The sequence below is a fragment of the Kryptolebias marmoratus genome, linkage group LG24, assembly GCF_001649575.2.
Source record: "Kryptolebias marmoratus isolate JLee-2015 linkage group LG24, ASM164957v2, whole genome shotgun sequence".
NCBI classification, from domain to species: Eukaryota; Metazoa; Chordata; class Actinopteri; order Cyprinodontiformes; family Rivulidae; genus Kryptolebias; species Kryptolebias marmoratus.
In genome coordinates this window covers 15,220,493-15,241,173 of record NC_051453.1, presented here as the reverse complement: position 1 = coordinate 15,241,173, position 20,681 = coordinate 15,220,493, and the positions used below count along the sequence as shown (strand labels likewise).

The following is a 20,681-nucleotide window of genomic DNA, read 5'->3' as shown; positions in this document are numbered from 1 at the left end:
ATTTATGCAAAGTGACAACACTAATACATTCGTCGTAGCCTACGTTATGAAATATTTACATGAATCATTGATACAATTATGATAGAAACGACAGAAACTATAGAGACGATAGAAACGATAGAAGAAAATATATCACGATAGACACTTTTCTATCGTCCCCACAATATGTATCGTTATATCGCCCAGCACTAAGTGGAAGTACATTCTTTGTACACAAATGTTACTAGACTCAAACTTATTTGTACACAACTGAGATTAAATTTGCAGCATTTGTTTAAACACTGTATTCAAAGTAATTCTATTGATATTTTTGGATACCCTTGTATACTGTAAAACTTTATTTCTGTCCAACCCTATTACTGAATACACATTTACTTCTTCTAATTGGCAAGCACTAACATTCTCATGTTTAAACTCTACATGTTGCATCGAAAATTGTCTCCCAGATGTGATGAACTGTTTTGTGCAACATGGCTGATATGTGTGAGCTTTGTGTTAATGCGTTTCATGAGTCCACAGTGATGGTTCTGACATTTCTAAAGACCGGTCCAGCTGGATTCTGGAAAACTTTTGGTTCAGTAAAGCTTTTCTGGCTTTTCTTGAACCACCTTCACGTGCATGTGGACAAGAGGGGAGCTGACTGCTGGAGTTCAGAATAAAACGGAAATGTACATGCTGCAAATGAATTAGTTATTACTAACTGCAGCATATCAACTTGAATGAATTTCTGTCAACCTTTTCAAAACTTGTGGGCCATCATGAAGTGTGCCATTTACTGTAAGTGGGTGCATATCTTTAGAAAGTCATGTTGCAATTAGTTTGATTTAAAGATACCCCAGTGAAGTTTGGTATTATGAAATCATGCGAATAAAGTAATGTTGCTCATTTTGTTACAACAAATTGCTGTACACAATGTTCTGCTGGCTTTCACATTGATGTTATTTTGACACTTCTCATCCACATTTTTAAAGAGCTTCGTGCTTTACACTCACAGCAGAAGCACACCCCTAAAGTAACCCCCCCAGACCTTCCAGGAAGACATCTATTTGAGGTGTTCAACTAATTTTTAGACTCTCCAGAAACCAATCTGATTAGCTTTAGTGATTCCTGTGTGAAGTTAGCACCGTCCATAATGTCTCCACCCTACAACCCACAGCAGCCAAAAGATGTATAGGTAACATCTAAATCAAAACAAATAGCCTCAGATCTTATTTGTCCATCTCCTGAATGGTCAGACAAAAGACTTGCTTGATCCTAAGAAGATGATCATGATGTTATAGCTGATTGGTACACAATCACAGCACCAGAACAATCAAAAAAAACTGCAAAATTAAGGGAACTCAGGTCCTCTTAGTGGTGTCCAAATCTGATGCTAAAGTGGTACTATATTGCATGTTTGAGATGTTTTGCTGCTGCAGCTCACCTGTTTGAATAAATGAGTGATGAACAGGCTTCTACAGAACTTGAGGACATGCTGAAGAGGTAATTCAACCAGTGAATCAGGTGTGTTGGAGCAGGGAAACTACTAAAACATGCAGAATAGTGGCTCTCGAGGACCAGGATTAGACACAACTGCTCTTACAGCTTCACAGACCACCATTATCTTCACGTTATTTTCACAACAAAACAAAAGGACCATTTGCCTTCTGTTCATCAGCTCTCGGGATTATCCTCACAAAAAGACTTGTTACAGTGGCAAAAATCCTGGAGCCTCCTGGTCTTTTACTGGAAGTGTGCTGATAACATTTGGTCATGCAGACAGTGATATCACAAAACTCTGCTGAATTATTTGTCTTCATGCTCTTCTGAAAATAATACTGTAACTGCAAATAAGTCACCTGATGGAGCAGAAAGAGAAAGACTGAACATGGGTGAAAGAGAAACTGCAACAACAAAACAATGGAATGAGCGACTGGTGACGTCTTTCTTATAAGCTTGTGGTGTTGAGACAGCACAACTATAGTGAGAGGAAAAGCAAATAAATAAATGTAAATAAATGTTCCACTGCTGAATTGTTCATTTTAATGTAGCCATTGGGTTCCTTTCAGTTCTGTCCTCCATTTATTCATAATCCAATTAGGCATGCCTGATAATTTCAATTTATTTATGTCGCACCTCAAAATTCAAAAAGTAAATAATTTAGCAATCACATTTGGTAATTATATTGTGATAAAGGAGCATTTTTAGAAGGGCCTTTAAAGAAGTTTCCAAGTGATATTTGCTACCAGATCATTCCAGTGCATCAGATGGGCATTTGTTCATGATATAAGACCAGCTCCTTCTCACAGAGAACAGGTGTTTGATGCTTGAAAAGTACCTTTTTAGGTGAGTTGGTACCGAAATTGGGCGATGAAAAAAGATGCACAATGAGGCAAAGTTTAAGTTGAAGCAGAAGCCCCAAAATTCAGATTATATACATGTTTAAGCACTTGTTTAGAATGTAAATTCTGTAATCTTACTGTGACCAAACTTGATGTTTCTCATCAAATCACTCAACTTCCCTTTTTTTTCTCTTTGCATTGTTCGTATCTGCTCATAAGAATGCTGAAATAAGAAGTAAACATGAATCTGACTGGATTTTTTTTGCCATGTTGTTTAAAAGTGCAAGAAAAGTGAAGCCACAGCTACAGAAAATGTAAAAAAAAAACCAAACACTTTGTCGTAGATAGTATTTTTTTAAATGTTGCACTGTTTGTCAGATAAATGTGGGGCGTAATTAATCTTTGACCAAACCAATCAATTTTATATGTGCTTAGGTTTTCTAGTAACATCTAGATTCTTACTGTGAAGTACTTTCCTGTGGATTCTGACATACCAAACAAGACGCTGTACTTGAGATAACCAAAAACTGGTGATGGATTGATGGCTCTGCATTCCTGTTCATCCGCTTTTGCTCTTTCTTATCAATTCAGCTAGTTATTTGAATTTTCATTAGTACATCACGTTGTAAAGTTTTTCACATGCAGTATCGTTTGAATAGAGTATTGGACTACGCTTCTGTAAGTGACTGGATTAATATTACGGTCATTCATACCAATTAGTTTCAATTAGTACCACTTCATATCTAGTTAAATAGTCGTAGATTTTGTGCCCCTCTGCATTTTGGCACTTTGGATGAACTGTCTCATATAAAGGGCTGTTTGAATGTAATGGCCTTGTTTTCATTTCTGTGCTTTATTGAAGAATGTTCTTTGTGGTCTAACCTAGATTAACCCCATCTGATCAAGATCTGCTTGCTGTTGTCTTAACTCAGAAATATGGGCCAAATGTCGACTGATGTGGTGCTCAATTCTTAGATGTCTTATAAAAAGTTTTTTTTTTTCCAATCCCTGAAGCTAACCCTCCCTCCCCCCAACCCCCTGTACTCTGGTCACTTCCTGCTACCATCCATTTCTATGAAATGTAATTTGATAGCAGTCTGCGTGTGTCCTGGCCCTCCAGTTTGTATGAGCGTATGTGCTTCTGGTTTTACAGGATTACAGAGTAACCATTTGGAAGCAATTTGGCTGAAATTGGAGATTAACCCTAGATTAGGTTTTTTTGGAAAACATTTAGCTGTTTGTTTTTTTTTTACTATTATTATAGTTGTAAACATTTGTGGATGAAAGTGTATCCACTGATTTTTTTTTCTTTCCAATAGTAGTCTTGAGATCACTACTTTAAAACTGATTCAAGAAGTTGAGGTATGTTATGATCTGGACTAGATGTATTTTGATGATATTTGATGGTCAGTAGACAATGTTTTATTAATGCTTGAAACACTTGAGCACAGTACTACAGAAGGTGTATGGCTGCATGATTTTCAGAAACCAGATTAGACATAGCTGTGATGATAGCTCTCTGTGTGATGAGGATACATTAACAAGTGCAAGTGTATCTGGGTAATGCAAATGACCGAACAGTTGTGTTTAAATATGACTATGTGTGCCTGCATTCTTGCATGATCATATGCAGAAGTCTGTTTTCTACTTCCTGGTCTTGTTGGTGCTTTGTCGTCATGTTGCTGGGGGAGAATCCAGGTGGAGACATGCGCACACATAGATACACTCCGTGTAGCTCTCCCTCTCATTTCCACACACACACACACACACACACAAACACACACACACGCACAAAGAAGCAGTCTGGCAGATTCAGGGTTAAAGGCTTCCATTTTGTTAGGTAACACCCTAATGGCCTGATCTGTCAGTGGCGTTAAAATGGCAGGGGCTTAACCCTTGGCGTTCGGGACACAACCAGTAGGGGCACGCACACACTCGGAGAGAGTTCTGGGCTGGTCGAGCCTACAACAGAACAACTGAGGAGGGAGTGTGTGCGTTTGTGTCTGTGCGTGAGGCAGGGAGGGGTAAGATGAAGAGTGAGCTTGTGAGTGAGAAAGGGAAGACAAGGAAGAGTATTTTTCATTTGGGTACAGTTAGATTATGGCTCAGCTAACCACATGCGCTCTGCACACTTCGCCCTCCCCCCAACCATGGCACCTCCTCAGATGGGTCCCTGCCCCCATTCTTAGCCTGGTGCAGAAATAGTAGTCTAATCTTTATTATTTAGATATCCGGATAGAAAACAAATCACTATCTCTGACTGCCTCTGAAATTAGTGATTGAGAAGACATTTGTTTGCCATATAGCTGTGTGCACAGACAATCATTAATAGTGGTGATTTATAAGCTGTTGTCTTAAATTTTAAATCTTTGCACAAAAAAAAACTGTCTGTAAAACAGTTGGCAGTTTGAGGGATTAAATCAATATACCAAGGCCCACTGCTCCTTAGCTACCCAAAAATGAGTTGTCGCTTTATTGTCCAGTATTCGGTAGTAATAATTCATACTTGTATTGCCTTTATTGGACAGTATAATTGTTGTTTCCCCTTATATTGAACCCTAAGGACACAGTTGAGAAGCTTCTGTTTTTTAAAATGGCTGTTAATGTGTTCGCTGGCTGTCTTCAGTCCCAGTGGGGGGATCATTACGGTGCTGGAGATGAGCGGCGAGCAGACTACCTGAGGGACGGCGAGCCTTTGCCATTGATCCATTCTCTGTGAGCTGCTGGACACAATAGGAGAGCGTCTGAGAGTAAAACCTGGAGTGTCAGCTCGGGTCACAGATTTCCATTTCCTTTTAAGCGAGTACATCTTGTCCTGCTGGCCTGTGCTCACGGACGTTACATACGTTATTTAGGCCGTATGTCCCTCTCAGAGAAATTCAAATGCATTAGCATTATTGATTTGTGAAGCAGGAAACCTTTTCATGTTTTGTTGCGTATTCATATGTTTTTTATTATGATTACTTATAAATGCTTTGGTATTAAATAAAACAATTTCCCAAAAAGAACAAACATGCTGTTTCATTTCAAAGTTTAAGAAAAAAAAAAATCACCATGTGAGATCCTGCTCTAAGAGAAATCCTCTAATCTAAATATAGCTCTTTGTTTGAAACAGGAAGTATTTTTTCTTCTACAAGCTGTTAATTTAAACCAGTTTATTACTGAACCTGTAGGAAGAAAAGTAAGCTTGCATGTCGGTTTCTGATATTCTGGCTCTCATAGACAAAGTTGTTTGTGCAGTTGGACTCACTTGAACTGTATTTTGTTTTTGAAGAATTAAATGTGACCCTTGACCAGGTATTTCAACGTCTTCTGTAGACCGATTAGTAGTTCTTTTTTTTTTTTTTTTCCTCCCTTTTTTTGCTTTTTGGCATGATGCTGGCACACGAACTGTCGAGTCATTAACGCGTCTGTCCCCAGTCCACAAAGCTTTTTCTTTCTTCTGTTATTATTCCATATGAGTTTTGTCAAATTTTCAGTCAAGAGAGCAAACCTGTTTGCTCCAAAAATGGTTTGCCCCACAAAGAGCAATATGTCAAGTATGTTACATTCCTTTCTCTGCAGTTTCTCAGCCACAAATTGTCTGGGGTGTTTTTGTCAGAAATAGCAGGTCTTCGCTTTTTTCCACATGAGATCACCCACTGACTCTTTGTTTTACCAGGAAATTAGCAGCCTAGTGTCACATTGGGCTCTGATTGATAGTTATTATTATTATTATTATTATTATTATTATTATTATTATTATTATTAGTAGTAGTAGTAGTAGTAGTAGTATTTGACTGATTGGAGGGGTAAAGGTAGATTATACCCTGGCCAGCCTTGTACCTGTGTTTTGTTAAAATGATGAGGAGAGCCTTAAATTGGCTTTGTTTGTTATGTTGTTGTTGTTGTTGCTCACCCTCTGAATGTACAAGCACACATCAGTTCTCTCTCCCTCTTAGTGTTTCACACGATGTATGATGACGTAATAGGGAGAAATCATGAACAGAACCACTAGTGCTTGTTGAAATGTCCTAAATGTTGAGGTTTGGATTGCATTTCCTCCAAACAGTCTTATGGACAGACTTCTTAGTGTAATGGTAGTTTGCTTTATGTAAGGCTTTTAAACTACTTAGACTAGTGCAAGATGATTTCTTTAGGATCTTTTCGGAGGAATATAATAAATAGTATACGTTACACTGCAGTTCAATTTGATTGTTTCAGCTTGAACATAGTATGAGTGTTGTTGAAGAGTATGTATACTTCCTTGTCCCTGGCTTCTACTTCTTTGTCTCCTCGTTGGACTGCTTGATGTCCAAATCAACCAGAAGTAGTGCTTCACTGGGAGTTTCAGAGACTACGAGTGTTGCAAGAATGAGATCTAGTACAAACATCCCTCTCTGCAGGTCTCAAGTAGTGGTGTCCATTCCTGGTTCTTGAGAGCCCCAATCCTGCAAGTTTTAGATGTTTTTCTGCTTCAACACACCTGATTTGAATGAATGGTTGGCTTTTGTAAAGCTTAAGGACACGCTGAAGAGGTAATTCAACCACCGAATCAGGTGTGTTGGAGCAGGGAAACTAAAACACGCTGAGTAGTGGGCCTCAAGGGCCAGAATTGGACTCCACTGTTCTCAAGTGTATATGTAACATGTCACAACATGTGCATTGACAAAGTTTTCTTCTTTTTATTTATTTTTCCCCCTGTCAGTGTCCATGTTTAGCACCAGTCCATCCAGTACAGTAAACACTGGATTCACAGTGAATCTTCTCTGGAACAAAAAATAACCTTATGTCTCAAAACGTAAAAACTGGCAGCCACAGTAATTCAGGTAACATGAAGAGCTGCCCGCACCAAGGTTAAAAGCCATTCTGTATCCGACATGGTGCACTGTCACACTGTTGTTTCAAGAGCACTGTGCTGCCATTATTACAATCTTGCTTGTTAAGTATGACTTTGGAAGTGCCGTGTGCAATATACCCACCCACACACAAGCTGTCATCTCCGGCAGATAGATGGTCTTTGTGTCCAGGGATGGTACAGCAGGGCACATCTGTCCTTGCTGTGTATCAGCGTAGGGTGCTTTTCAGGCTCAACAAACTTCCACACAAGCAGGCCTGAATGTTCGCTACATCAGAGTTGCTTTGTTTTGGATGTTGTTTGCTGACATTTAATCCTAATGACCTGCCAAACGTCAGCCCCAGAGATCGAGGAGTTAATCTGGCTAGCTAATTAATAATAAGGTGGCAGCATTTGTAATGTTTAGGTGGCACTGTCTGAATTTTCAGTTTACTTTTTCCTCGAGTCTTCAGTACATTTTCTAACCTTCTAGCATGGTTTGCAAACACACCTGAGCTAATCGTAAGTAACATTAAACACAAGGTCTGTCATAGTTTCTTATTTGTTTGACTTTTTCAAATAGTTGTCAAATATTACTTTAAAGAAACGCATGTCTAAAAATGTGTTAAACACATTTTACCTAAAATTAAACCTGGGCAGCATGAACAAAATGTAATTGTTTGATTGTACTGCAGTGCTTTTTAGATAAAACCTTAATTAAATTGTTATCCTCCACCCCTCCCCCCACATATCATAAGGGTCTTGTTTATTACTCAGCAACTCTGTACGGTTTATGCACTTTAGATTTCTTTGGTCAATTATGGGTTTTCATTCTTTGAGGTTTCAACAGAAAACAAAACATTTCAAGATGCTTTATGAGCCCAACAATACGGAAAGTGTTTTCTGAAAGTAATCAATTACCACAAATAGCAGCTTTTTATGTTATGCGTTGACATTTAGCAACCATAGAAATAAATCATGTCACTGTGTTGCATGTGGTAGCTGTGTTTTGAGACGTCTGAAGACATCATTCGCTCCTCCTGCCTTGCTCCATGCATGGATCGACTCTGTTGTTTCTCCAAGGGTTAAACCCTGGCTTTCTGTCCAACTTGGACCAGCTAGAACTGGTTTTTCCGGGAAGTGGTTTGACTCATAAATTCTTCAAGATATGTTTATGAGTTGTGAGTATGTACTCATCCTCGCACAAAGTGTTTACAAGCATGATATATTTTTGATATAAAAAGGCATAAAATATTAATTCCAGTGAGAAGACGAGTGCCTGTTCAATCATACATGCGTGGCTTACATTTGTTTGTTTGGTGTGATTGTTGAACACAGTGTTCAGTGTTGTTGTATTCTGCTGTGTACGTAATAAGTTTTTCCCAGAAATCAAAGTGGGTCTCTTATCTTGTGCTGTTGCTTTACTGTGAGATTTGGGTTATCTTTTGGGGCACAGATAGAGGAACAAGAGATGTTTATACACCTCAGGGTTGTACTTGGTGCTGTAGCTGCTGGCAAATTGAGAACATTTCTTAAATGGAAAACAAAATGTCTTCAAAAATCAAAATAAAAAAAACGTCTAATGCCTTTGATTCAGCTTGCTAGGAAAATTGTAATGATCATATTGCTTGTCTTTATTTTCTTGACATTTTATGGTTTAAGTAATGCATTTGTTATATAACAAAGGGTTTATCAAGAAAATAAAATGCATGCTGCAACCTAAAAACAGCATTCAAATTGTAATTTAGTAGTCTGCTTGATGATTGTGTATTTTATTGCTTGAAAATTCTAGATCGCCATCACAGCTAATCGAACACAGCCAACCCCAAAATGACTATAACTTAATTAAATTTACAAATATGAGGCTAAAGATTGATGTGGTAGTAGCTGAGAGTCCCCCATAACTCACTTGCATCAAAATATGAAGCAACCTTTTAAATGTGCAGTGTATTGAAATAAAGTAATATTTGGTGCGAGGTGCTTTAGGATATTGACTGAATAAATGGGCACGTTCACAAAACCCTTTAAGCCGGGACTTAAAAGCCTTCTGGCCACCTCAGTGTGATTTCTGAATGAACTGAGGCAGAATGAGGGGTGGGGGTGGGGGGTTGAAGCCAAACCTACCCCTGATGTGCCTTTGTGCCACCAAGCACGGCAGTAACAGAGCCGTAACAGTCGACTTATGAGAAGTATAGCTGGTTTTGTGGCTCAAGAATCTGATGTAGTGATGTCATAAGGTCTGTGCGTCCCCCCCTGCAGGATTAAATGTCAACAAAGTTGTTTTTTTGTTTGTTTGGGTTTTTTTTTTTTACCAAGGAGACGCACAGCAACTTAGTGTTTAGTTTTTAAAAAAAATGTTAACAACAAAGAGAATTTCTAAACGGAGTTAATTCATCGTGTCTTGAAAATGGCCTGAGGGAAACGTCTGTCACGCATTAAATGTGTAGCGTTTCATGTCACCACAGCTGAGTTCCACTCCATGCCTCTTTTGGTTCTGAAAAGCCCGCTTTATTTCTGAAAACTCACCTCTATGCGGGCCGTGGCCAGCTTAATTAGTGATCTGTAAATGGACAGAGGGAGCTTAAAGGCGGACGGTCTGTGTGGCCCTTTCGCAAAACTGTTATGTGAAAGTGCCTATTGTTGCTCCTCCCTGTAAAACCAGCCAGTGCTGATAGTGCCTCAGTAACAATGCTCCTTGATATTTTTACATTATTGTAAACTTTTTACTGGTGTCTAATAAGGTATTTTTCCCCCTATCAAACTTGTTTTATTTATTTTTTGTTTGCTGGTCGTGTGTTGTGTGAATATATTTTAATGACTTTGTAACCATTTGCTTTGTCTTTATCTCCAGGGTGAGAGCAGCCATGTCGGAGGAGGCCGTGCGTCAAACGCGCAGCCAGAAGCGAGCTTTGGAGAGGGACCATGCAGCTCTCGCTGGTTCCTTAGGGGACATGGACAGTAAACGGGTAAAGCTGGAGAGAGGTGATGCAGCTGGGACCCCGCTGGCCCTCGTGGGATCTGGAGCCGAGGGCATCAAGCTGAAGAGTGAGCAGGCTGCTAAGGTAGCAGCCAGCATCCTAAAGACTGGGGAAGTAAAAGCTACCATCAAGGTGGAGGTGCAGGCTGGAGATGAACCTGTTGACATGAGCACATCCAAAAGGTGAGGCAAGAAAACAATCGATTTTTACCTAGTTCTTGGCTGCTTTTGTGAATTGAATTTTATTAACAGTAGTGAAGTTCATGTAGGGGCATGAAGTTTGTTTGCCAAGAAAAACAGACATTATGTTAAGTTTATAGAAAAGTGTCTTTATTTTTAGTCTGTGGCCACCACTGAATGGACTAGAATAAACACTTTACACTGAAGTAGCAGTATATTTTTGATCTCTGAGCTTTTATTGCATCATCAGCCTGTTTTGTCCATAATAAACTCTGCAAATGTTTCCATCTGTACAAGAAACCACAAATCTGCTCACATAAAAGCAAAGAGAGTGCTTTGCTCTTACCTTTTCCTTTCAGTATGTTTAACTGACGTTGAATGATCAGATAGAAAAGAGGCTTTAAGAGATGTTCTGCATTTTGTGTCAATTGTTTGAAAACCAATTTATGGAACTGTAGGCCTTGGATTTTATTGTATATGTGCATGCAAAGCGGGTTGTTTTGCGTAGAGGTGTGTCTATAGGAGTTTCAGGTTTCTCGCTAAATTTGCACTTGTAAGTGGTCTGACAGGAGTCATACAGGAAGTCGCTGTGTGGTTGCCAGCAGCCTGCCCCCATTCTGAAAACTTTGAGGCTCCTAAGGCCCGGGCTCCATTTTCTCCCGCAGCAGCACCTGAACTCTGCCTCGCACTTCTCACAAAATGAAGGCTATGTGTCACAAACTGGTTCCAACTGGCCGTTGCCATGGTTTCCACGTTGGAAGGAGCAGTTGGAGGAAGGAGGGGCCTGGAGGAGTGGTGGGTGTGTCACATGACCACGCAGCGAAATGCCTGATGTCATGTGACTTGTGTTTGGTAGCACAATAAATACAGACACTGATGTGATAGCAGTTAAAGTGGGACAGAAAAGTGATTGAGCAGCGAGTGTGTTGCCTTCGCCTGTGGAGCCTCATAATTACACACCAGTGTCACCTTTGGCCCTGACTTAACCCTCAGCATGTTTGTGTGCTTCCTTGCTGCAAGATGACTTTTTTATTGGTTATGAGTTGGACTTAGTCTTTAAAAGCCAGAGATATAAAACTGTGAATAAAATTGTTTGCAAGCCAAAATTTATACATGCCAGACAATAATAGACAATGAACTGAACAAATCAGTGTTTACTAGTCAACAAAGCGATCATAGTATAGTTGTATAGTTTGTTTACTATTTTGTACACTTTACAGCTGTATGTCAATGTTTGAACAGATCTTTGTTTGGTCAATAGCTTGTTTAAAGCCCAGCTGTTTTATTACCTTAAAGAGACCATCTAAAATTATCACTGAGCTGTATTGCATAGCACTCTAAATGGAGGATCCGTCTGCACCTAAACCGACTGATTCAGCAAACCTATGGTGGGGTCAATGTGAAGCCATGATGATTGGGGGAAGCCGAGGCATGCAGAAACACTGGACCTTACATAACTAAGCTGGCGTTTGTTGTGATGCTTGTGTAAGCTGTTCCCAATAGTTGGTAGCAACCACCATAAGCTAGTCTGTGTCATGCTGGCAACCAGGCCAAATCAGTCAAGGTGCTGGGTTTGCCGTGGAGGTTTTGTGAGAGATTACAAAGCTTTCGAATCCTCTGTGGTGCTATTTATATTTACGTCACGTTGTTCTCGTTCTAGTTCATTGTATGTGCAAGAGCGCAAAGGGAATCTGTGAAGGAAAACTGCTGTTTTCAGGCTCAACACTCATCTGTGTCTGAATAGCAGAACATCGAGTGAGCAGGTTGTACTTTCAGTATCTAACTAAAACGCATCAAGAAAGTTCTTTACAGGAAGAAGCAGTATAGTTCATTGACTGATTTATGTTTTTGGCAACATTTGGTCAAATTTTCTTTTGAATACTGAATGTTTTTTATGGTTTTGTTTGTCTGAAACCTTTGTATAACACAGATGTTTGTTTATGGTTGACCTTATTGAACTAAGATTGTCTGTTGAGGATAATGTTGAGACTGATGTTTAGAAGAGATGATAGCTGAGGCTCAACTTTAGAGAGTGTGAAAAGAAAGGGGGGGAAAAATGAAGAACTGACTCAGTGAGTTGTATAAAAGATGAACAAGTAAGGATGGGGGAGGGGTGTGTGAAGTGGTGACTGAGTGAGAGTGAGTGTACACAATAGGTTGGCTCTTGGCCACGCATTCCCCTCCCCCCCCTCACTGTCACCCTCTCCAGAGTCTCCTGCGGACCTCCGCTCTGCTCCGCTTGTGACTCTGATGTCGGCAGCTGGGAGGGAGGGGAGAGCTGAGGCCCAGGCTGTGTTGATCCGGCTAGGCCACAGGCCTCGCCACAGAGGTAGAGGGTGAGGCCTCGTTTGGGTGATAAACTGGGTCTGACTTGAAGCCCTGAAGCTTCTTTCTCGACGGCGGCTAAACAGTTATATAACTTGATTGAGTGTATGCATGCGTTACTCCACGGTTTGACACAAATCTCTCATACTGTGCTTTCACGACCCCCCCAATGTGCTCTATCCTAAGCTAAGTTTCTTCAGCACTCAGACTTCTCAGACATTACTGGATGCCCACTGTGATAGAGGCCGATATATATTTCATTCACACCATTGTGCTGTGATATTCCGTGGCCACCCCCTGCTACTACTTCTTCACCCCTCTTCAGGTTGTGAATGTAGTTGCAGCTTGTCACCTTTGTTTCTTCTTAGCTGTCATGAAATGTCCGTTGACAACGTATCAAAAGTATTCAGCCTTAAATTCCAAAGTTGGCAGCAGTGTGGTTATTTAGGCTTTGGTTTACGTTTTATTTTTTAAGGTTTTTGATATTGGAAACGAGAAAGCAGGTGATCTGTTGATGTTACCTTTCGCTGGAGATAATGGGTTACTCTTCCCTGCCGCCATTACCTCATTATTGATCTCTTGGTTCCTGCCTTCTTGTTGGTGTCACAGCACTTATTCTCGCCATGGCAGGAATCACTGAATCCTTGTGATGTGCTGCCATCTACAGGATGAAAGACAAAACTACAATTTAAATGTATCTTTACTATTGTAGACCGGTAGATGACAGGGTGCAGAATCTCGGTTTAATGATCTTTTAATATTTTTTTTTTCTTCAGTGACATTAAGAAAGAGCGACAGCCACCATCACCAGACGATGTGATCGTGCTTTCTGACAACGAGCCCTCCAGCCCCCTCATGAACGGCCACTGCTTCACCAAGACCGACACAGATAAACTCATGGTAGGAAGACTGAATTTTAGCATTTCTTGCGACAGTTTTACACTCATTTTCTTCAAAGATGTCACACCAAATGGAAAATATGCCTGAAGATCTTAAATTTAATGGTGAATTCGAAAGCATAGTTTAGATTTCATCTTGTTCTCTGAACGTACTTTAAATAGTGCCTTTTATTGAATTGTGTTGTTCTGTTTTATATTGTTTCTTTGTAATGAAAAACTCCACAACAGATTGCAAGTCAGTGTGGATGTGAGTCCCCTATATTGACTTTCTCTCTTTTCTCCTATCTGCAGAAGAGTTCACCTGAGGAACGGGAGCGCATCATAAAACAGCTGAAGGAAGAACTGAGACTCCAAGAGGCAAAACTAGTCCTCCTCAAAAAACTACGACAGAGTCAGATCCAGAAGGAGAGCACTGTCCAGAAGGTAAAAATAATGATTCAGTGATTATGTTTTTTATAGCAGAGGTTGAAATGTCCTAAAAGTTTCACAGTACAGTTACCTCATAAAACGTAATGCTTCATTTATCACAGCAAACATAATTATCATTATTACCCATTAGTGACTCTTAATGGATTCAGAGCAGAGACAGATGCTATATTGCATTTTAAATCAGTTTAGATTCTTGTGTGAATGTTGACCAGTCACATTATTTTTTACAAATATCTGTAAAAAAAAACAAAACAAACGAGTACCATAAAGCTAGTATGTCATTGCAACATATAAATTTTAGAGTCATAAAGATGTTGTTGTGTGAGAGATGTTGTAGTTTATTTACTGTAAACAATAGCTGATGTGCAAACTAAGACATTGCCCTGTTTGTTCAATGTTCAGCCGACTGGCTCTGTGGCAACTCCGCCCCCTCTGGTGAGAGGTAACATGACGTCGAGTAAAGGACCTCTTCAGGTAACGACTCGGCTTCCTTTTCCCTCACCATGCTGCTTCGTGTTCTTACAAGTTCTTGTATTGCGATGTGTCACAACATGGGCGAGGTGGGTTTCGTCAAAACTCTTGCTTTGTTTATGAATAAGAAGAATAATGTTGTGTTTACAGATGACAGGTCGTAGCTCAGGCACGGTGATCCCCCCACCCTTGGTGCGGGGTGGGCAGCACGTCCCGTCCAAACACAACTCTCAGATTGTTATGCCACCTCTGGTCAGAGGAGCCCAGGTCAGTGTTTGGATAAGCCAGTGTTTTTAACTTAACAATGACACATTTTCAAATTTTCATACAAACACATAGCTGTCTTTTGTAATCCATATCTTCTTGTGTACATTTGCACCTCTCAGTCTATTGCAGTGACTCCCCAGCAGATAGCGAGCCTACGTCAGCATCAGCAGCACAGCGGGTCAGGTCCTCCTCCACTGTTGCTGGCTCCCAGGGCTTCTGTGCCCAATGTCCAGGTCCAGGGCCAGAGGATCATTCAGCAGGGGCTCATTCGTGTGGCTAATGTGACCAATAGCAATGTCATGGTCAACATCCCTCAGGTGAGGACAATCTGTACAAGGATTTCCCGTCTGGAAGCCTTCCATGCTTTGTTGTATCTCCTGAATGTGAGCCTCACATGTTGCTTCTGATGTGTGTTTTTAAGAGTTCTTCAACAAGCCTAAAAGGCTCTTCAGTGTCACCAAACTCCAGTGTCAATGACTCTCCAGCCAGCAGGCAGGCGGCTGCCAAACTAGCGCTGCGTAAACAGTTGGAGAAGACACTGTTAGAGATTCCTCCACCCAAACCTCCTGCGCCTGAGTTCAACTTCCTGCCCTCTGCGGCTAATAATGAGTTCATCTACTTGTTGGGTTTGGAAGAGGTGGTGCAAAAACTTCTGGAGATGCATGGCAGAGGTGGGTCAATGTTTGCATTGTAGAAACTGGTGTGGGAGTCGTGGATTATTGGAGCTAACTGCAAAATGGAAGAGTAGGAAACTGATTTTGTGATGTTATCCCTAATGTAGGTAACTTGGGTCCAGCTGCCTCAATGGCCAGCTCTAGTCCCAAAGAGCCATTCACCTGTGCCCAGTGCAAGACGGACTTTACCTCCCGCTGGAGAAAGGAGAAAGCTGGCACCATCCTCTGTGACCAATGCATGTCGTCCAATCAGAAAAAGGCCCTGAAGGCTGAGCACACCAGTCGTCTTAAGGCAGCCTTTGTTAAGGCACTCCAACAAGAGCAGGAGATTGAGCAGCGTATCCTCCAGCAGGCAGTCTCCTCTTCCTCTGGCTCTAAAACCACCTCGACCTCTTCTTCCTCGCTGTCTAAGAGTGACGTGTTGGTGTCCCAGCAGTACAAGCAGGTCAGAGCTGACTTGCAGCACAGATCTGTGGCTGCACACCACTCCACCATTAAACAGGTCAGCGCAGAATGCAATTATATTGGTGTTTTTGCTTATCGTTTAAAACCATTTTTCCCTACATTAGCTTCAGCGTTATCCTGATATTCACTTCCACGTCTTCACCTTGTGTTTCTGTACAGAGTCAGCTGTCCCACAGCATCCAGTCTCGCGGTTTAGCCCACTCCTTTACCTCCTCTCACCTGACAGCAGCTGCATTAGGCGGTAGATCAGGGAAGCATGCTGCAGCTCTCTCTCTGCAGCACGGGGCAAAGGTCAGCGCAGGCAGCAGCAGTAACCAGGGCAACATGGCAGCCTGGAGGAAGCAGAGTGGTGCAAATGCAGGTAAAAAAAACACCAGACATGGTTATGCAGAGAATGCACTTCACATTTTTTTACTTTCTGCTTCACTCTAGGCTAATTTCTCCTGAATGTTGGCTGCTCTTCTTGGCTCCAAATTCTATATGTTCTCATGTTTTTTTGTCTTGGCTTTGTGCATTTTTTTGTGTGTACATTTATAATCCTAGGTGGAGCAGCTTTAAAAGAGGGAAAACACTTTTAACTTTCACTAATTTTGCTTTACATCCCAATTTGTTTGATGTGATTTCTAGAGTATTTAATAAACTCTGACATATAGTATGTGTTTGTGTTGTGACAGGAGTGACTATGGCCTATGTGAACCCCAGCTTGTCTTCTCACAAGACCACATCTGCTGTCGAGCGTCAGCGGGAATATTTGCTGGACATGATTCCCTCCCGTTCTATCTCCCAAGCTGCAAACACATGGAAATAATGCAATCTTACTCCTTACTGACACCACAACTCTTAGCTTTCTTAATATCAATAACAGCCATTCTCATTATCATTCAGATCTTTTCTATGGACTCTGCCTGTGTCCCAAATGGCCATCGAGCAGAATAAGATTTTTGTTTTTCTTACACCTCCTTCCCATCTTTTTATGCCACCAACTTCCTCATCTGAATCTTTTCCGAAACTGAAGTTGCGCAACAGCAGCTTCAGGGAAACGATGTTGAATAAATTTTGGGTACCTTTTCCAAGGGTTGACATTAGTGTGTGTGTGTGTGTGTGTGTGTGTGGAGCGACGTCGCCTCTTCCCCGTTTTGTTTATTGCTTGAACCTTCCAGTTGCACCAAGAGGAAGTTGCCACACGAATCCCCGAGCTCTCCTGCCTCTGTTGCAGGCGGGGGATTTACACCGATCTCTATAGTATAAGATATTCGCCTCACGTCCTGCCCTCTCCAGTCTGAGCCACTCAGACCCTGGCCCGTGTGTCGGCCTAACTGAACTTAATGGAGGACCTCGACGTGCGGATTGTCGAGCTTCGAGGGACATCCATAAAATATTAACTGCTTCAGCTTTGCAAAAAAAATAATGAAACTTAAAAAAAGGACAGTAAAAAAAAAAAAGATCTCTATCTGCACACAGACTGCCTCTTCTCAGCAACCTTAGTGTGTATATTGGAGAAGTTGATGTGCGTTGGATTATTTTGTATGGCTGAATGTTAGGATTTTGTCTTCTCTTCTTGTAAGTCACATACTGTGTTTGGACTATTGTGCTCCCTGACACTTTGGAGGTGGCCTCTTGTCGAGGTCTGAATTTAAAGGCTAATGTTACTGTTTAGGTGGTTTTACATCTGCTGGGTTCCATGTTGTGGCCTACTTTTAAATACTTTGCTTAAGATGAAGAGGAAGAATAAAGATTAAGGTTTCACAGACTCATGTAAAAACACGGCGCATTTGTTCGGAGGACTATTCTTATTGAATATTGTAAAAAAAAAAGAAAAAAAAAAAAAACCTTCCAAAGAATTAGTTGGAGCCCAAATGGAATCCCTTCTGCTAGAAGGTTTCTAGTTTTTTTGAACCCTCTCTGGATATAAACATGAATTCATGCTAAACTGAGCGGGTGTAAGGACTGTCAAGTTATTGACGATTTTTTTGTTTGTTTGTTTTTTTTTTGTTTTTTTTTTGCTTTTAGTCATAGGTTGTGGTGCATTTTGTTTCTTCTATAGATAAGCTGAATTTATTTATAGGGTTAGTAAAGTCATGCCCTATGTTTGAATGGATAAAAGTAAAATTTTGCTTTTTTTTAATGTGTCAAGTGGCTCCCACGCAACCTTCAACTGATCTGAATGAAGCTGGACGGCTTTCAGAATGTAGTTATGCAAAACAAAACAAAACAAAAAAAACCCTAAAGCAACAAAGGGCATGAACCTTTTTTTAGTCTTTAAGGCGTGTATGTCTGTCAGCTCATTCTGTAGAGCTGTCTCTGCCCTTCACAAGAGCTGGAGTGCATTTTCATCCGAATATTATACAAAACTAGTGTCCCGCACTAAACTTCAGCATTTCCTCCTGTTGGATTTACACAAGCAGTTATTTATCAGTTTTCTTTTGTTTTTATTTCAGTCACCGAGGTGATCCGGTTGCATATGTTGTACCTTTCAGCAATAGCTTTACATTTATGTGTCCTTTTTGAAACGTGTCACCAAGTCCAAGATACGGAAAATATTGATGTTTATTTTATTCTTTGTTTTGTTTCACAAGTTATAGGTTAAAAAAAAAACAACCAATCCTACCAAACTTAGTTCTTCCTACCCTTCATAAATTGTGTAATAATTATTATTATCTGATTATAAACTCCACATTTTGCTGCTCGATCATCTCACTCCAGATTTCAGCGTCGTTGATGTGATCTCATAGATTTGAATCAATTCCTTCTTAAGACTCGTTTTTTTTTTGTCAGTAATCAAAAGGTGGTGCACTGCATTATGTGACGCGGCATCAGTTGAAGTTTATCTCTCGTGCTGGGGTCACTGGACACTCGGGAGGAGGGGCAGGGGGTTGATACAGATCAGCGCAGTATGCAAGTTGCTGATCAAAACACAAACGTACAAAGTTGAAGTTCGATTGCTTGCCACTTCCAGGTTGTCTGAACATTCCTGACGAGCAAAAAGTAGCAGTCCACACGTCTTACGGAGGTTTAAAAAAAAAAAGATAGGTAAAAGCGCAATCTGGAATGAGCCCTTCATTTTGTGCCCTGCTAAGTGTAACCCTGTGCTGTCCTGACTACTTCCTGCTGCTGCTGCTGCTGTTTGGCGACAATGTCACCATTCCGTTTGTTTGGGGTCGATGCGCTGCCTGACGCAGCGCAGTGCAGAATTTAAAAAAGACGACAACAATGTAAAAGAAATAATTTGTTTTTTTGGGAATATTTTCTGCTCTATCAAATAATAAAACTAATTTTAACCCCTCATTCACGCTTGGTTTGTCTGTTTATTGGGAGTCCTCCCGGTGAACCGCGGACACTAAAAGTATGCAGCAGAGCGCTGATTAAATCACACATTTATGCCACACTGTTACTTTTACAGTTCTGATCTCTGGAATGATCCCCTCTAATCTTATTCCAAACAGCTTAAAGCTGCCTTTCAGTTTTATATTCAGTTCACTTTGTAAACTTATTCTGACTTCACAAATGTTTTAATGCAGTCATCATCCTGTGGTGGACAGTGATTTTGTGAAGCTGTGATGTTTCTGCATACAGCTGTCTTTGATTTTAGTTTTCAGTGCTTGCAAAAGACACTAGATGGCAGCAGAGTGCAAAAATTAAACGTAAACTTATTACCTCGGAGCTCCCTATATTGATCTGAAAGTCAACTGTTCACCATCAATTTTGTTCCAGCCCCTGAGCTGCACAAACAAGTCTGCACGGTAATATCTTTTTTTTTGATTTCCCCACAAGTAATAAAGAAAAGCAATCAAGATAACCAGTTTAACGAAAACTGAATACCTTGAAGTTTTTTCCTTGAAGGAAAATATTCCAATAATATCTAATTTAGCAGCAAAAATAAGAGAAACCTTGAAGGAGAAATGAGAGTCGGATGCTTTCCGTGCTTAGGCAATCGGGCGTGAGTGCCCTGCTTTACGCATAAGAACAGTCATTGTTTTGGTGTGGTGAAGTTAAACTCTTAAACATTTCAGGAGAGCAAACCTGCCAGCGTTTATCAGTTGAAGCTGCTCTTTAAACGAATTGGATAAACATTATACAAGCAAAATGTGTAATAATAACTGGATTTTAATTAAGTTTGTGTGAAAACCTTCCACAAATGTTTGAATATTGTCCTGCAGAACAGAAAATACAAAATGTGGAGCACTAATAGAAGTAGTAATTAACAGCCCCCTAGGTGGCAGAGTATGTCAACATCTCTGTTGGCCTATAGGCGTTCTTACAGGAATCGATCAGTCAGATTGGGAATCAGCTACTTGAATGCTCAAAAACAGTTTAAAAAAAAACATTGTTAGTTAAGCTGTAAAGGAAAGCTTGCTATTATTTTCCACCATGACTTATTCCCATGGAAGGAGAAATATGTAGGCCATTCAGTGGTTCTTTTCACTAATTAAGATCAAATTTTATGTGGACAGATGGGTACATTGAGGGCAAAATCACAAGACTTTTAAAATGAAAGAATCAAGTTGTTTGTATGTACAACCTTTGGATGCAGATTTTTTTGTAAGGAATCTAATCAGACTGTTTTCTTATTTGCTACTGTCACCTAAAAACATATCAAACGTGTCCCATAGAATAACGAGCTTAACACAGAACAAAAAGCTTTTTTTCTGTTTCTGTTGACAATTTCAATTCTCAATTTATCTGCACGAGAATCGCAACATTATCCTTATATTTCTCTAGTTATCTCTAAGGCAAACGCAGGACACAAAGTTACCCAACAGACAGACGTGATCCTCACAGATGATCAAGTCATCATATCAGTGGTGGATGTTTTCTGTGGCTCATTGTGACGAAACCACTCATAATTGTGACACCTCT

At 40.4% G+C, this 20,681-nt stretch overlaps 1 protein-coding gene across 1 annotated transcript in view; it reads left to right on the top strand.

The window, feature by feature from the left end:
- Positions 1-18,860, top strand: part of gatad2ab (GATA zinc finger domain containing 2Ab) — a 24,724-nt gene extending 5,864 nt beyond the window's left edge. Inside the window, exons 2-11 of the mRNA XM_017407408.3 lie at positions 9,989-10,297; positions 13,396-13,519; positions 13,810-13,941; positions 14,350-14,421; positions 14,569-14,685; positions 14,805-15,002; positions 15,107-15,356; positions 15,467-15,861; positions 15,984-16,185; positions 16,499-18,860. Of these exons, the coding sequence (XP_017262897.1) occupies positions 10,002-10,297; positions 13,396-13,519; positions 13,810-13,941; positions 14,350-14,421; positions 14,569-14,685; positions 14,805-15,002; positions 15,107-15,356; positions 15,467-15,861; positions 15,984-16,185; positions 16,499-16,632 (1,920 nt within the window). The 5' untranslated portion in view covers positions 9,989-10,001 and the 3' untranslated portion in view covers positions 16,633-18,860. The remainder of the gene's footprint in view (positions 1-9,988; positions 10,298-13,395; positions 13,520-13,809; positions 13,942-14,349; positions 14,422-14,568; positions 14,686-14,804; positions 15,003-15,106; positions 15,357-15,466; positions 15,862-15,983; positions 16,186-16,498) is intronic.
- The last annotated feature ends 1,821 nt before the right edge of the window (positions 18,861-20,681 follow it).